Source organism: Penaeus vannamei, chromosome 38 (genome assembly GCF_042767895.1).
Source record: "Penaeus vannamei isolate JL-2024 chromosome 38, ASM4276789v1, whole genome shotgun sequence".
In the NCBI taxonomy this organism is placed as follows: domain Eukaryota; kingdom Metazoa; phylum Arthropoda; class Malacostraca; order Decapoda; family Penaeidae; genus Penaeus; species Penaeus vannamei.
In genome coordinates this window covers 10886988-10905318 of record NC_091586.1, presented here as the reverse complement: position 1 = coordinate 10905318, position 18331 = coordinate 10886988, and the positions used below count along the sequence as shown (strand labels likewise).

At 35.1% G+C, this 18331-nt stretch overlaps 1 protein-coding gene across 8 annotated transcripts in view; it reads right to left on the bottom strand.

Moving 5' to 3' along the window:
• Window positions 1–3293: 3293 nt before the first annotated feature.
• Window positions 3294–18331, bottom strand: part of LOC113825996 (ATP-binding cassette sub-family C member 5) — a 114827-nt gene continuing 99789 nt past the window's right edge. For 6 of the 8 annotated variants that reach the window (XM_070116085.1, XM_070116086.1, XM_070116081.1 and 3 more), the window contains 27 exons: window positions 16638–16764; window positions 16227–16412; window positions 15673–15820; window positions 15344–15499; window positions 15067–15170; window positions 14777–14924; window positions 14396–14521; window positions 13974–14104; window positions 13448–13610; window positions 13047–13279; window positions 12385–12608; window positions 11925–12102; window positions 11602–11782; window positions 10650–10676; window positions 9696–9805; window positions 9390–9494; window positions 8559–8743; window positions 8301–8428; window positions 8068–8190; window positions 7782–7941; window positions 7433–7619; window positions 7142–7231; window positions 6811–7000; window positions 6339–6498; window positions 5927–6119; window positions 5457–5621; window positions 3294–4833 (listed from right to left, as the gene is read on the bottom strand). In XM_070116085.1, coding sequence (XP_069972186.1) covers window positions 4720–4833; window positions 5457–5621; window positions 5927–6119; window positions 6339–6498; window positions 6811–7000; window positions 7142–7231; window positions 7433–7619; window positions 7782–7941; window positions 8068–8190; window positions 8301–8428; window positions 8559–8743; window positions 9390–9494; window positions 9696–9805; window positions 10650–10676; window positions 11602–11782; window positions 11925–12102; window positions 12385–12608; window positions 13047–13279; window positions 13448–13610; window positions 13974–14104; window positions 14396–14521; window positions 14777–14924; window positions 15067–15170; window positions 15344–15499; window positions 15673–15820; window positions 16227–16412; window positions 16638–16764 — 4042 coding nt within the window. In that variant the 3' untranslated portion in view covers window positions 3294–4719. The remainder of the gene's footprint in view (window positions 4834–5456; window positions 5622–5926; window positions 6120–6338; window positions 6499–6810; window positions 7001–7141; window positions 7232–7432; window positions 7620–7781; window positions 7942–8067; window positions 8191–8300; window positions 8429–8558; window positions 8744–9389; window positions 9495–9695; window positions 9806–10649; window positions 10677–11601; window positions 11783–11924; window positions 12103–12384; window positions 12609–13046; window positions 13280–13447; window positions 13611–13973; window positions 14105–14395; window positions 14522–14776; window positions 14925–15066; window positions 15171–15343; window positions 15500–15672; window positions 15821–16226; window positions 16413–16637; window positions 16765–18331) is intronic. The other 2 variants (XM_070116087.1, XM_070116084.1) reach the window with 1 other exon arrangement.

Genomic DNA, 18331 nt, shown 5'->3' with positions numbered 1-18331 from the left:
CTAAACAGTAAAAATCTAGTAAATAATTTTGGCATAAATTTTATTTATTGATGTCCACTTGGTTTGAACGCACTTCCCGTGACTTTCTTTTCTAACTGATATTATTCCATAACAGTATATGGTTCTAAAAAAGAAATAGAAAAGTATGCCAAAAGGTAATGAATCATTTATATAAGCTTCCTCTTCGTAATAGATTCATCTAAAATGATGCACTGCAAAAATATCGTTTACATTTGATCTGAATATGATTCGGATACTTAACATTGCCAGAAAAATAATATAGAAAAGTTAAATTCGATACAAAATTATATTTTATAACACAAAGAAATATGATGCAATCTAATCGACATTCGAGAAGAATCAGTTCCTCATTACATTTCTTTTTTCTTTACTTTTCTTTTCTTTTTCATTCCATGGTGATCCGAAGCAGGATATGTATCGCTACGACTTATGTTCATGAGACTACCATGCAATTCGGACAACAGTATTAAAAAGGAAAGATAAAAAATGAAGTGCGAATACCACCGACGATTTCCAATAACACAGCGACCGTGAGAAACTGCATAAGCAAATGGGCCGAGTGTGATGTTTGGGCGTTTCGTACAGGAAAAAATGCATAATTGGAGAGCTGCGTCATCAAAGTTTTTTTTGTTTTTTGTTTTTACGAAGAGAGGAAGAGGGAGAGAGCAAGAAAAAAAGAGAGGGGGGAGTCGAGAGGGAGAGAGAATGAGAGACGAGGGGGTGGGGAGTGAGAGTGCTCATATTATACATTTATAGCACACTTATATAAGATCCCCTTCTCTAATACCTAGCACCTACATCCAGCCAACAATATCCAAATTATTTCACACATAACACTGTAACCCATTCGTACCTGTGCAAACACTCGCATCAAGCAAGCGTCGCATTCCGCTTGCAGCCAAAACAACGTAGGCCTCTCGATAGCCTGTCACAGACTTTATATATATTTCTTGCTTATTACTTCTGGTGTACTTTGCGTTTACTTGTATTTAAGCCGTCGTATGTTCTAGTAAGAAAAAGTAACAGAAAACAAGAATTCAGATTAATAATGAATATATTTTGTGTTTTTGGCATGAGGCAAAATTTAGATAGATGAATAAACTGTCGAAACAGACTCACAGGCAGAGCAAAACATTCGAATTTGTATACATTTTCATAAACAGCAAAGGATCCTTCGAAGAAAGCTCCACACAAACCGTTTTTTTTTTTTGTCATCCATATAGATGATGTCTATAACATATGAGAATAATTTAATGATAATGACAATATTAAAAGTGATGATAATAAAAATCTTAATCAGTAACAATCATACTACTACAACAAATCATTCATTATTATTATTATTGTTATCAATATCATTATTACCATCATTATTGTTATCATCATTATTTCAATTACTATACTTATGTATAGTAATCGAAATAATAAGTATAAGTATGAATAGTTTTCTTCCGACCCATGAAATATCAAGAGATTCCTATCGATATCTACTAACGAAATATAGCAAAAATAGTCGACGTAAATAATGAATAAACACAATATGAATATACTATTTCTATTACGATAATCACTGTCGTTGCTATTACCATTGTCATGCTCAATATCATAATGCATTACTATTATCTTTATCATTATTGTATTTATTACTTACCATTATAATGATAAACATCACCACTATATGAATAACAGCTTTAACAATAATGATATAGCATGGTAGGGATGTAGAAGTCGATCAAGTAACTTATGCAAATGCAGTAAAAGTTTTTGCGACAATTAAGTTATAACCATTAATTCTCGCGTGTGATGGGACACCAGGTGTAAGCCATTCAAATCCCAATTACCATATAATCATACTATTTCTTATTCACGTAAAGAAAACGTCGTGACACGGGACGCTCTATGTGTGAGAGAGTTGGGTTTGTTCAAACAGTACAGGTTCTCCATAAGCCACCCAAAATCCTGGATCTTGGTCTTGGTCCAGGAGACCTGCAAGCCCAGAGGACTTCGCCTCATTGCCGAATGCATCAAAAGCCGCCACCAGAGATTCCATAGACTCAGGCTTGCTATTAAACCAATAATCCGTTTCAAAATTCCCCTAAGTCTCTGGGTCTCCCATAACGGTTCGTTATGCACCGAATCAAACGCCTTCTTGAAATCGATGAAGACTGCGAGCAGCCCATGACGGCGTCCTACTCGAAGCGCTAGGATACGGTCTATTGTAGACTTACTAAGAGTGAATCCAGATTGCTCCTGCTTTTGGTGCCTTAGTAGGAGGTTGCGGATCTGTTTCAGAAGAATGTGGGCGAAAACCTTACCTGACATACTGAGCAATACGAAGCCACGGTAGTTGCTACAGTCCCAACGACCAATTTCTCCCTTCCAGAGACGGGACGGGGAAGGGGATCTCAGGTCAGGGGGAATGGAACCGGACTGCCAAATGGCTGCCAGGACAGTATGCAAGCCCCATGAAACCGTCAGCCTTTAGAAGTTCAGCAGGGATATCGCATATGCCTACTGTTTTCCCACCTTTTAAGTTAGATATCACCTCCCTAACCTCAGTCAGGGTAGGAGGATCTTCACTGATGGATGGGTCTGGCACAGGGATTGCGACATTGCTTGCATCTTATCTAAGTGCTGGGGGGGGGGGGGTGATCTGATACAATTGCTCATAATATTCAGCCCAACGTTCACGAACCCTAACACGATCTGAAATCCATCCATCCATCCAAATGGTATGACACTAAATCGATGGATTTTCGTAGGCCATGGACGACATCCATGTTCCTCCCAAACGACTTGATATGACTGATTAAGCCTCAATTAACAGTTCTTGACGTGTTAACATAACGAACCTTTTTTGCAAGTAAGCCTTTGCAAGAGAAAATACGGCCAGAAGTTATAGATATAGATTTTTATTTGATAATCTTCTGACATGTCTGATGATCCTATCTTTTCAACATCTTTTGTTTTATTGTGTTTGTATGTTCTTTGCAGACTTCAGACTGGAATTGACTCAACTATGTCATCTCAACTTCCATGAAGCACCAAAGTATATTTTATCTACAAAATTCTGTCATTACCCTGAAATTATTTTTCTATACTCAATATCCCATTGTAACCATATTGGTAAAGTGGGATGAGTTTATTAATTAAAGGAATATATTGCTTTGTATCTTAATTATGTCACAAATAAAATTTTGCCTTTAAAGCCTTGGTAGGAAGTTAAAAAGAGATATCTGCTAAATAAGAAAAGGGAAATAAAAAATATTGTATGAAAAAGACACTTTTACTATTTCAATCAACAAATAATACAGGTCAATTTATTCTTTTTACCTGATTTTATTTTTGTTTCACATGTAAGGCTTTAATTTATGGTATCATCAAATTTAAACACAAAACAGTACCTGATCCTGTGGCCAATTATTTTGTTGTGAATAAAATATAGGAAGGAAATTGCAATAAACAAAGAAGAACTACATTACTTCTCCATTCCTATTTCAGTGGAATGAAGGTACAGCCTGAATAACTCATCTTATAAAAAGAAAAAAAGTTAAATTGAAATACAAAGGAAATAGGAGAAATCATTTTCAGCATCAACTATATACATCTCTTGAACAGCAACATATATACACAAAGTATCATTTAATAATGATAATAAAAATGCTTCTTGCTCAGTAGTGTATCCTTTACACACAATACAAATAATGCAATTATGAATACAATCTTCATAACTGCCAAAAAGAGACAATATTTGGTCACTTAGAGGTAACTTACAGAGACACAGTCTAATGAAATTTCACATAAAGGTAAGTAAGCCAGTTAAATTTGTTGACATCACATTTGTCCAATACACTGATCATGATTATTAGGAACAGGTAGTTGAATTAATCCCTGAATTTTAGGATTTCATGCATGAGAGAATGATAGCATTATGAACGGAGTGTGAGTCCTGGGCAGAGTTTAGATGAGTGAATGTGAAAGGCACCTGCTGATTCTCAATGAAATCTGGAGGTATTTCAATGTTACATTCCACAAAATATTAACTAGAACAACAGATCTTCTAAAGTGACTTACATCCAGAACTACTGTTGTGTGATATTTGTACATACTGATATTTATCTATCTAAATGTGAGGGTTCTCTCAGAGGTCTCTTTATTCCAAAATGATTGAATAAATGTTAAAAATAAACTTGGCACTTTAAATTACAATCCAAATAAAATATCTTAACTTAGACGGAAAAAAAGTAATCACTTTAAGGAACGTAACATAATTTTTCATGCTTTTATGTAATGCTTTCTTGCACTGAAAGTAACAACCTCAAAATAAGTTACACTGTGAATTTACTAAACAAAATGCTCTATCATTTGGGTATTTCAGTGTTTCATTCCTGAGACAGTAAAATGCTAACACATCTTTGAGAACACATAGCACAATAAAATATCTTCCAGTGTTAAGCTCCTATCTTGATTACTCAGTCACCTTTGTAAATGAGGGAATAAACTTGATGTATATTCCTCATCACAATTTTTTTTTTTCACTTTTAATTTTACTGACAATTGTAACATGATAAAACATACACTTCACTGGGATACTAATATCAAAATATATTATTCAAATATCTTTATGTAGTTATTACCATTATTAAATGCATCCAAACATTTAACATTTACACAAAAATTATCCGCTAAAATATTACACTAAGTAAGTGCCTTCATCTGTTCCACTGTGTTTACTCCCATGGCTTGCATCATTTCTTTGAATAAGGATCCTTCCGTTCTCATAAGATTTTCTGGGCTGTCAAATTCACTCAGCTGAAAGACAAACAAAATTTCATGTAGGGAAATAAGGTGATGATCACATATATATATGCCATTTTTCTCTCCCCATTTTTTATCATTTTATTAATGTGTAAATCTTAAAACCTATGTATTTCCTTCACTCATGCTCACTATCCCTACATTTCTTCCTCCCTCTTCCATTACTATTCTTCCTCTCTTCCTCATTCTTACCTTTCCTCTTGCTTTCACTCCTGTTGTCCTTTATATTCCCCTCCCCCCTTCTCTCAAGATCTCATCTACCCCTACCCATACCCCCTCTACTTCTACTTCTACTTCTACTTCTACCTCTACCTATAATATCCCCCTCTTATTCTCCCTCTCCTCCCTCTCACTCTCCTGTTGCCATTCCCTTTCCCTATACCCTTACCTTTACCTTCACCTTTCCTTCTCAAGTTACTGTTCTCATTCCCTTTCTCTTTCCTTTTCCCCCTCCCTTCCCCTCTCCTCCCCCATCTTCTCACTCTCACTTTCACTCTTTCATTCTCCACCTCACTTCCTTGCTCACTCTACCCCTTCCTCTCCATCTCCTTCTAGCCTTCCTTCTCATCTTCAACCTCATCTTTTCCTTTCTCCTTAAATATAAGAGTAAAACTTACCCTTCCTGCATCTAGCACCATTATTCTATCATAATTGGCCACAGTGTTGAGTCTGTGAGCAATGGTGAGGACAGTGCTGCTGACAAATGCCTCTTTTATGGTAGTCTGAATTAAATGATCAGTCTCAATGTCGACTGATGCTGTTGCCTCATCTAGCAAAAGAATCTGGAAAGTCCAAAATTGTCTTGTTAACTTGCTGACTTGATAATGTAGTAACTAACATTATGAACCACTGTATACAGAAGATCTTTGTAGCAACTAAACAATACACTAAACACTTCCTGTGAGGTATTATCAACAAATTGTTCTATTTCAATTTTTTTTGCTTTTATTCCTAAAACCAATCAAGAAAGGGCCTCACTGACTAAATCTAACTTTATCTACCATTAACAAAAACAAAGATAACAAATTTTTCAATTTAGATCTCTCTTAGAATTACACTAAAAATGAAAGCCCTACAAAATTCTTACCTTACTATTTCTAAGTAAAGCTCTTGTAAGGCAAATAAGTTGCCTTTCTCCCACTGAGAAATTCTCTCCAGCTGCTTCTACTTTGGAGTGTAAACTATGTTCCTGCTTCGTGACAACGTCTTTGAGATGAGAGCGTTCTAGTGCTTGCCAAACTGCATCATCAGAATGCTCTTCAAATGGATCCAAATTGTATCTGTAAATTGAATTAATTTCTTTCCTTTTAAGGTATTCTTAACCTTCTCTATGCACTCTCCTTTGATATAAAAGAATAAGGACCTAAAATGTCCATTTGCCATAACATATTTTTCTTTTGCTTTTGATATGGTTATAGGTCCAATAAAAAGTCAAGTTCATTTAGATATTAAGAAATATTAAAGTCACTGTACTACTTGCAGTGAGTTTAAATACTAACCTAATTGAGCCCTGGAAAAGAACTGGGTCTTGTGGGATAACAGAGATATTAGAACGAAGTGTATGTAGACCAATCTTGCTAATGTCTACTCCATCAACAATAACACTGCCAGAATCCAACTCTGACATACGCAGTAATGTTGAAATCAGTGAAGATTTGCCTGGAAGACAAAGCTTTTTGATATAATGTTATATTCAATTTCTTAAAATAATGTACTGAAGGATCCTTGACCACAATTAAATGATGTTTTTCAAAAATTATTCTCTAATGTAACAATCAAACAATCTATATTGATGAGAAATTTGTAAACTAGTTAACAAAAATTATAGTGTAAGTATTCTTAGCAATAAACTGCTTACCAGTCTGAACACATTGATACAAGTTAAAGCTTCAGTGTCACATAGTCCTGCTTTAATAAAAGGCATGACTTACTTTATTCTAAATCATCTTAAAAATCAGCAAAAGTACACACCTGCTCCTGTGCGCCCTACAATGCCAATCTTTTCCCCATCCTTTATTGAGGCACTGATGCCATGGAGAACCAGAGGCAGATCAGGTCGATAACGGAGCTTTACATCTTTCAATTCTAGAGTGCCTGACGAGGGCCATCCTTCAGCTGGTTGTGAGGAGGGAATTTCTCTGGGTGCTTCACTCGGTAAATCCTGAAGATATTTAATGGAACACACAAAATTAGGAGCTGAATTTTTTTACTGATATTTGAAAGAAGTCCCAGAGGTATTTTGTATGAGAAGATTTACCAAATCAAAATTCTAGAAATGCTTAAATGTTGACTCTTGACTTACATATGCATATTCAACGATTCTCTCCACTGATGTAACACGTGACTGGAATTCTGACTTCATCCTCATCAAGAAGGGAATAAAGACACACACCTGAAATATGGCAAATGATAAGGCTAAAACTACCTGCAACTATATTCTATATTAAAAACTAATTGGGGAATCAGGATCTTTGAAACAAAGGACTCTATCAAATCATTTTCATATATGAATAAGAACAAATTCCATATATCTTACTTAGATATCAAAAAGTTTCAAGTTCAAATATAGCTTTCTTTCAAGTAATATACTTACTCCATTCACTGTTGACAGAGCAAGACCAGCAAGAGCAGTGCTTACAAGTCCCTTTGTAAACACACAAATCACAGTGACAGCCACTGTAACACAAATAGCCATGAAGTCCATACGGTATGTGAACCACCGATTTGACAAGCGGAAGACCAGAAGTGAAGAGGAATGTTTGTCTAAAAGTTTGTACATTCTGTGAGGAAAAAAAGACACCATCTTAGTTACTAAGGTTTGGGTAAAAGCACAGTCAACAAAATCTTTGCAGACTATAATAATTTAAAAGTAAATTAATATTAATAGAGCATTTACTTAGGATCAAAACAGAATAGCTGGCAAAGAATTCAGTGGAACAAACCTGTTAATGAATAATCTTTCCTTGTCAAAGGCACGAATGACAGAAAGTCCAGAGATAGATGAACCTATATGCTGAGTGACAGGTGATTTCAGGGTGTTATCTAGACGTTTCAGTTCTCGCACACCAGCATTCAAGAATACATCAACCACAATAAACAAAACTGTAGAGAAGAATAGGATTTTGATTAACAAACATCATCATAAAATTACTCATAACAGTTCCTCAAAAATGAAAATCAAAACAGCATTCAAATATTTTTCCCAAAAATCAAAAAGTGTTTACTTACTGACAATGACAACGAGTGGAAGGACAAACCAAACGTAGATAAAACACACAAGGATGATCTGGCCAAATACAAACAAGAGACCCTGAAGCAGGAACTCTAGGAAGAAGGGCACTCGCACATCCACTGTCAAGGGAAAATGATATTAAGATTTAAATTTCTATTCCAAAATAAAACCTATTATGGAAACACAATGCTCAAAATATCCTCAGTTCAGTTTCTTAAGGAATACATACATTCATCCAAGTCTCGAGAGAACCGATTCAAAATACGTCCAGATGGAGTTGTGTCAAAGAAACTCATGGGGGCTCTGAGAATGCTCTCAAACATCTTATTGTGCAACTTGGATGCACCAGCCAACACTCTGCAAAGGTATTCATCGATCAAAAGTCTATCCTTTTCACCTCTTAAAATGCATTCATCTGAATATACATATAACCATATGATATGTGCTATGTAAATGTCTTCCCAACAAATCCAGAGATCCTTCCTACCTGAATGTGACTCCAATGCCCTTGATGACACCTGTGAATAGGAGCAGAATGAAGCTCAAACCATACACAAGTTGGTACATCCACAACATGGGATTCTGGGAAATATCTCCTTTGAGTTCATCGTCTGAGAGTGTGAGATTATATTCCGTTGCATTGTCCAGCCTCTCTGCCACACTGCCATCACCCTGAAAACAAAATAATCCTTTAGTTATTTATGAAACTTAGATTAATTCAGACAAAAAATAAATAACATGAAGAAAAGGCATGAATGAATATCTTCACAGTGGAAGAGATGTATTTGACCATTTTCGATTATATCTTCATCGGAATTTTCTGATGAAGATGCAATTGAAACCAGTCAGACACATATTGCACTGTGAAGATATTCATTCAGTGGTGTGCAGAAATCTGGTAATGCCTGGGGCCAACTCCTTGACTGTATGCCCCAGAGACTCAAGTATAAGGCCTAGTACAGAGAAATAAGAGAAAAGGAACTATTTTGAATATGTAAACACAAATTAAACATGAAATAAACACTTTATTTTATTTAAATATGATTTTCAAAATCATTGTCTTATTTCCCTCTCCGATTGGATGCCCCCTTCATTTGGGGCCATGAACCCTTCAAACCCCCATCTGCACGCCACTGTTCTCATTCCTATCATTTCTACTTTTGTCACAATGAACAGTTCATACATGTCACAACAAAATTTCCAAATTTGATTTCTCACCCAAATTACTACAAAACTAAAAAAGAAAAAAAAATACAACACACATCAGATATTTAACAACCATCATCAAACATCAAAATCAAACTTGGTTTATACTAACCTGATCCAGCCAGTGTTGTAGCCATATAGCATTAAACATTCGCGTGAGTGTGAAAATGATAATTGCTAGAAAGATAATGCTGGCAATGCACCAACCTCCAGATTCCTGAAAGCAAAGAAAGTCACATTATTCTTTTGAGGAAAATAATCATGAGATATGTGTCTATAATGTAACTAATGCTGCTTCAGAACCTGAGAGCCCTTTTAGAAAATAAAACATGATAATACATCATTTACTGCATATTTTCACGTTTTTTTTCACTTCCAACGTTGCTTTAAAAAACACCAATCAAAACGTTCATTTTACCTTGATGAATGTTAAATAGACTTTGCCGCTCACACTACCAGTTGCTCTAGATTCTTCTGTTGTCAACTTTCCTCGACCCTCTTTATCTTCATTTTCTTCTTTTTTCACATCTAAGAGGAAGAAGAATCTTTAATACATATCTAGTTGTTTTTGCACACATTAATCTTCTGGGAGTATTGAACTTTTATCTCTTTTTCTCTTGCTTTATCACTTCAAACCCTAGATAACCCATGTATATACTACTAAATGCAAGTGGTTACTTGTGATAATATGCATAAAGACGAGATACCACATACATTAAAAAAATGTGAAAAGGTAAGTATAAGCCCACTGAGATGAGGCATGCATTTTTCTAGCAATTACAGGATTTTTTTTTAATGCAAAAGCAAGCTTCTTAAATAACTAGGTATGTTTCAAATGCGTTTCATTCATCTATATTACACTACACTGTATGTAAGACGGAAAAAAAAATACAGTCTACCAAAACCATTGCCTTCTTTGTAATGTAAAGCTTGAATATTAGGAAGCATCTTTAAGCAAAAACTTGATAAAAACCTGATAAGCTCTTCCAACAAGCCCAATTCAAACAAAAATGCAAACATTAAACAAATTTGTAAAAATGACATGAGGGGTTTCATATGACTTTATGCAAAACTGTGGCATCAGTATGTACTGTGTATTCAGCTACAGTATCTGACTAATAACTAATCTCTTCCCTTGCAAATCTAAATCAAGGACAATATTAAGATACTCTGCCAAACTCTAACTACTCAAACATAGTATATTTCTTTCTTTCAAATAAAATATGAAGCAAACTAACACATTCTATAGGTTGAAATAGCATTTACACTATCAAGCTTAACTGTAATATAAGAAAAAATAAAGATGAAGTTGGCTCTTCCTGTTGTAGAACAGTCCTGTAACAGGCACTACTGAAAATTCTATCTCACTTACTTCTGAGTTTGACTGCTGGTATTCCATCTAAGAGAAAAGAGTCATAATTCAGATGTGTTAATGAAGGCCGAGACTTTGGATATTTTTCCTTCCATTGAGAAACCAAACAAGCTCACAATCCCAAAGTCCTTTCTGTCTTTCAATTTAGATATCTCTTTATATGTTAAATCCTTGTCTTCTTTTTAACTTGATAATCTTCATTTCTTTTATATCCCCTTACTAAACAATATACAATAATGTTTACACCATGATATTTGTGTGCGTTTTCACATGTGATATTTCAGTGTGAAAATAGTTAAAGGTCATCATAAAAACTAAAAGAAGTATTAGTTAAAATACTCAAGTGTATATCCTCAGCTAATATTGGCTACATGTGATGGCAATTTGGTCAGTCTACTAACCCTCAGCTAATAGATAAAACTAACTACTGTTTACTAATAGAGTAATCAAATCAACTATGTAACAGCTAAATCAATTCAACTTATCATTTCTTTATGTTGATAAGCCATGCACTACTATACAAGCAAAGATAATGATGCTGTGACAAAAGTATTAATTACTTCCATAAAAAAATACACATAGACATTATTACAGTGCAATGTTGATTACTTTTAGGAATCATGCATTAGGAAAGCCTTACAAACACAACATTTACAAAATACATACAACAAAAGATAATTACCACTGTTCTGTAGAATAATTCTAATGTATATAACTTCATTACAATATGCATGTTATCAAATATTAATAAAATATGTTGCATTCGAGGCAACAAATGTGATCTAACAAAAGTAATGTAATCTCAACACAAAATATTCTAAGAAAAAAAAAAACAATCAGTTAACATCATCATACATATTTACTGCAATTTTCAGAATCTTATTTATCCAATAATTTATCTAAACTGCATCTGCAAATATCAGTCCTACACTTCCTCTTAAACAGAACATACCATTTACGGATTCATCCTTCTTCTCGCCAGAGTCTTCTTCAGTTTCACTCTTATCTCGTGTAGAATCAAAGCCAATCATGTCAAAGTATTCTCCTTTACGAGCCACAAGTTCAGCATGTGATCCCCGCTCTGCTATCTTTCCATTTTGCATCAAAATTATTTCATCACATTTTTCTAGAAACTGAAGTGAAAGACAGTAAAAATCAAATAAACATCAAACATTTCTGTAATAAGGATTTGGTATGTTCACTCTTTTTAATATATTCAAAAACTGCATTATTGATTCATATAATAGTATCATATTCTTTTGCAAGCAAACTTACATGAGTTGCATGGGTAACAAGAATGACTGTTTTGTTGCTAAGAGCACCTAAGATGCACTGGTTGAAAATATGCTTTGCAACTTTGGAATCAACTGCACTGAGAGGATCATCAAGTAGATATATGTCCCTGTCACTGTAGACTGCACGGCCCAAGTTCACTCTCTGTTTCTGACCACCACTTGATGAACAAAGAGAAAAGGAAATCAATAATTAATCAGTCTACTATATTGCACATATCTTGAGGTAGAGACACTAACAAAAGACTTTCAGGAAAAATCCCCTTAACATTATGACAACTTGGCTGGTAGAGTAGTATATGCAACTACTGTTCCTTTTGTAAAGTATAATTAATCACCAGCTAAATGTGCAATGGCATCTTTGCAATATATCTCAATAATTCCTTTAACCTCCACCTGTTCTAGGCATCCTTAACATTATTTTGAAAGAACCAAAGGCTTACCTCAGATTGATACCTCTTTCTCCAATCTCCGTCATTTCTCCCTCAGCGAGTAAATGGATGTCTGATTCCAGGGCACACACACGCAGGACTTTCCGGTACAGCTCTTCATCAAACTTCTGTCCTACTATAATATTCTCCCTAAAAGTGTCATTATAGATCCAGGCTTGCTGTGTCACAAGTGCCAACCTACCATTCACCTGAACTTCACCACTCTGGGCCTTCATCTGATAAAAGAAACACAAAAATTTACCTTACTGGTATAAGGACATTATAATTGTCACAGGTATTACTTTGCATTATGTTCTGGCAGGGGTGTCATTAGAGCTTTTTCTTAAGGTGGTAAGTTGGCGAGCACGGGAAGTACATTCAGTTTCTAGTGCGCTGTCAGGATATTCAAGAAAATAAAAGGAAAATGAGCTATTCTAGGAGCATTTTTAAGTTACAATCAGTGTTATAAGGGTGTAATATAGACAATAAAAATCATGGGGGTATGGCCCTTGGGTAGGGGGGACAAGTAAGACCCTAAGGGGGGCAATCAGTGTTATATGTTTCAGGAAAGTAAATTATTTCAGATTCCACTCAAGATCTGTATAAATAACAGCAAAATCACATAATGAATAAATCCCACATTTATTGCATTACTTACAACACAAATAACTTACATCTCCACAAATAGCAGAAATCAAGGAGCTTTTCCCAGATCCAATGCTTCCACAAACACCAATCAATTTCCCACGAGCAATAGACACATTGACGTTGAAGAGAGTTTCAATACACTTAACTGGCTCTGACTTGCCATCAGAGACTGGATTCTTTATGCCATTGGCCTGTCCACTTGTAACATGACCATTTGTTTGAGTTTTTTCTCCCTTAACTTCACCATTGGCTTTTGTATCTAAAAGAGAAATGTTTTTGAGGTGAAGCTAATCTGGAAACAAGTTAAAAGCTAAAAAGTATTTAAAGTATTTACCTTAACCTAAATCAACACACTGCATCTTATGAAACATGTATGAAAAGCCACCAGGACTTCAATTATTCAAAAGTACTTGGTTTCAAAACTTACCTGACTTGTTCTTTCCCTTTGCACTAACAGGTGGACCTGACTTGTTTTTGAAATCTATGTTATTAACTTCCCAAGCAAATGTTGCATTCTTAATTTGCAGTGCAAGGTTGTTGTTGACTAAGCCTCCAGTACGTTTTTTGTGCTCTGGCAGTTCTAGTAATTTCTGCAACAAAATAGTAGTTAATTTTCTTTACTTAAAATAAAATTTTTGTATAAAGTCAATTTGTAGACCTTAACTTTATTCTATAAAAATATAATTTTAAAAATGTAAATAAAACAATGGCAAAAACTGATCTACAAAATTATAATCACAGAATAATTAAGTTTCAATAAACACCATTACCTATATCAAAATACTAATCAAAATAATGTATAATCAGTGTAGGAAATTCATCATGCTAAGTTCACTTCATACTGATCTATCAAAAAGAAATTTTTGATTATGAAACATATCTCCTTTAAATCTTTCCTCTACATGTAAACATCTTAAGCACTATCAATATTTCTAACAAACAGTTTCTCGTACCTGGATCCTACTTAAGGAAATCTTTGCTTCTGCAATTGATCGAATAGTGAATGGAAGAACACCAACAGTAAACTGCATGGCATTGAAGACTGAGAATATTGTGAAGGCTTCAGCAGATTTAAGAGAGTAGCCTGTTAAAAAGATGATTAACTCAGTAATTCCACTTATAACATTTTTCTTACTTATATATGCATTGCATTTATAATATGAGTATACTGTAAAAAGTGTCACACACAATATATAGCAATACAATATACCTAAATCAAAAGCTACTGAATGCTTATCAGAAAAATCATAGAGCATCATATTTTCTTAATAATGATAGTAATATGAATTAAAATTACAAAATATATAAACTACTCCTGATTTTCCATAATGCTGCATCCTCAAATTACCTATTTTACATAATAACATATCCCTACCTGAAAGTGTGTAAGCCAGGAAGGTCACAATGGTCGCAAGGATACTGATACTTGGCGTCACAGTTGAGCTTACAGCCTGTAGGAGTGCTCCAATGCGATGTTTCTTCAACTCTTCTTTCCTGATTCCTGAGGATGGGATCATCTGGTCAGAATTCCTTTATGAGATCTTGTACAATGTTAATCAAATGAAAACTAATGTTTACTGAATTCTAATATGAACTCAAATTACTGCTCTAAAGATATATATACATATATATCAAATTATAGCACATGGCTATACATTAACTGCAAATTTTTAAATCCCCACATCACTGACCCAATGATCCATCAAATGGCAAATCTTATATATAATTATATGCAACACAAAAAGCCAAAACATACCAGCTATCTTCTTGGCAAATGAGTCTTCCCAGGAATACATCTTGATAAGCCGCATACTATTCAAGATTTCACTCATCAGACTTACACGCTTATCTGTTACCTTCACTGTTTCAACACGAATGTTGCTCTGTGCTTTTGCAATTGCTCCCTTGATGTGGTAAGAAAAAACTCAAATAAGAAATACAAAACATTGAGATAATCCTAATCAACCTATAGCATACATATGATATATAAACAACATAAGAAATACTATTTCACTTCTGACTGAAAAATAACTGTGGTTGACTCACCATAATTGGATAGAAGAGGATATATACCCCTTGTCCTATAAGAGCCCAGGGTCCAAGGATGTATATGCAATACACCACACTCATTGTGAATATCACCGGCATAGCTGGAATCATGTAATTTACATAAGGAGAAGTCTAAATATTCAATTATGGCTGTATAAAAGACAGAATAAAATAAAAAGGTGTTGAAAGAAATTTACTGATCAAAGTGCACTGGAAAATTCTAAATATCAATAGAATTAAATAAAATGAAGTAACCACCTCTCCAAAAACATACCAGTTAAGAAAGTGCAAGATATGGAAGCCTCAAAGAGTCGCTCCATGTCATTATTGCTGAAGTTAATTATCTGAGCCGAAAGCTTCTCACCACCAGTCTTTAGCTTCATGACCTTCTTGTAAATAAGTGCTTGAACTGCCCCGGTTATCCTTGTTGCTGAAGGAAAAATTCATTACTAAAAACACAATACTTAGAAATGCAAAATAATAGATAAATAAAAAATAATAATCACAGAAAAATTTTTCAGTAAATGTTGTACTGGGAATTAAAAGAGAGCAATAAGATATAAGTTCAGCATGAAGCATTCTCTAACTCATAAATATGCTTACCTGTGTGTGTGCCTACAACAAACATCCCATTGAAGGCAGCTCCTCTACATACATTGATGAGGAATATTGCCCCCACAAGAATGCCAGCATATGAGTGGTCTGTTTCTGGTTCATTAATGTAATCTAATACCATTTTCAGAATTACTGACTGGAAAGAAAAAAGTATTCTGTTAGGTATGTCTAATTTCATTCAAAGGAACATATATTGTCCTTAAAAACCTGTTCCAATTCTATTATGACAGTCACTCTAACAAAATAAAAACAAATAACACTTTATTATAATACATCTATAAAGATGTTGAAGATTTTTATGCATGAAAATTTGACCAAGAAATAGTTTCATCTTTCATAACTTTGAGAAACTTTCTGATCCCTTATGTTATGTTAATATTTTACATGTATTTTGAGTACATGGATACTTTGTAAGGAAAACAAATATACAAAAAGAGCAATAACAACTTCTGAAATTTCAAATTTTGATCTAAAAATGTAAATTCTAAAAGTTCTAAACCAGAGTCTACTACACACAAATCTCTTGATGTATATAAACTTACTGGTCCGAGGAACTGGAGTATGTTCTGGAAGACGGAGATGAAAATGCTGACAAGGACCCTGGTTCTGATGGATCTCCAAACAGCTCTCCAGAGTTCGGGCTTTCTTTTGTTCTTCTCTGCCAGACCTTTTTCATCTTCCCAAAGCCTCTCTACCCGTTCTGAGTTGACCTCGGAACCATCTTCTCGCTTGGGGAAATGAGAATTATTAGTTACTCTAACACGGCATGCTCCCCCCCCACCAAAAAAAAAGAAAAAAAGAAGCATACTACAGATCTATCAAGCAAATCACATTTGAAATACTAAACACACTTGTTACTTACTGCCACAAAAACCAAAGCCTAACCATCATAACACCTACATTCCCATTCCATTCTTACAATCTCAAATGACCATGATTAAAGGTCAGCTCACCTGAAGTGTCCATAAATCACTAGGATTGAGGCCGTGTTTGTAGGCTCTCCACATCAGCCTGGTGAGCCAACTGACGCTGACATAGCTGAACATCCCTGCATTGTTGCTGGGTATTAGGCTCTTGTCTCTGAGGAAATGAAAACGTTAATAGTAACTTGTACATCATATGAACATTATATTGATATATACAAAAAAAAACTATCATCTATCTATCTATCCATCTATCTATCTCACTATCCATGCATCTATCCACCTAATCTATCAATCTGTCTACTTATCTATCAATCTATATATCTATCTATCAGTTAATCTATCTATCTATCTATCTATCTATCTATCTATCTATCTATCTATCAGTTTAGCTATCTGTCTAGCTATCTGTCTATCTATCTATCCATCTATCTATTTATCAGTTAATCTATCTATCTATATGTATATATATCTATAGCTATATACATATAGATTATCTAGCCTATATGTTATCTATATACAAGAATATATAAACAATAGAGATTTGTTAGGTTTATAGATGGATGGAGGGAAGGATGGATGGATGGATAGGATGTGAATTGACCAGACTAATGGAGAGTAATGGATAGATGGATAGATGGATAGATGGATGGATGGATGGATGGATGGATGGATGGATGGATGGATGGATGGTTGGATGGTTGGATGGATGGATGGATGGATGGATGGATGGATGGATGGATGGATGGATGGATGGATGGATGGATGGATGGATGGATAGGATGTGAATTGACCAGACTAATGGACAGTGATGGATAGATGCATAGATAGATGGATGGATGGATGGATGGATGGATGGATGGATGGATGGATGGAGGAAGGGTTGGATGAATGAATGGATGAATGAATGGATGAATGAATGGATGGATGATTGAATGAATGGATGAATGGATGGATGGATGGATGGATGGATGGATGGATGGATGGATGGATGGATGGATGGATGGATGGATGGATGGATGGAGGGAGGGAGGGAGGGAGGGAGGGATGGAGGGAGCGAGGGAGGGAGGGACGAATGAATGAATGGATGAATAAATGGATGAATGGATGGATGGATGAATGAATGGATGGATGTATGAATGAATGGATGGATGAATGGATGGATGGATGGATGGATGGATGGATAGATGGACAGATAGATGGATGGATGGATGGATAGATGGACAGATAGATGGATGGATCGATGGATAGATAGACAGATGGATGGATGGATGGATGATTGAATGGATGAAAGAATGAATGGATGAATAAATGAATGGATGAATGAATGGATGGATGAATGAATTAATGGATGAATTAATGGATGCATGGATGGATGAATGGATGAATGGATAGATGGATAGATAGATGGATGGATGGATGGATGGATGGATGGATGGATGGATGGATGGATTGATGGATGGATGGATGGATGGATGGATGGATGGATGGATGGATGGATGGATGGATGGATGGTTAGATAGATAGATAGATAGATAGATGGATGGATTGATGGATGGAGGAAGGGATGGACGAATGAATGAATGGATGAATGAATGGATGGATGAATGAATGAATGAATGGATGAATGAATGGATGGATGAATGGATGGATGGATGGATGGATGGATGGATGGATGGATGGATGGATGGATGGATGGATGGATGGATGGATGGATGGATGGA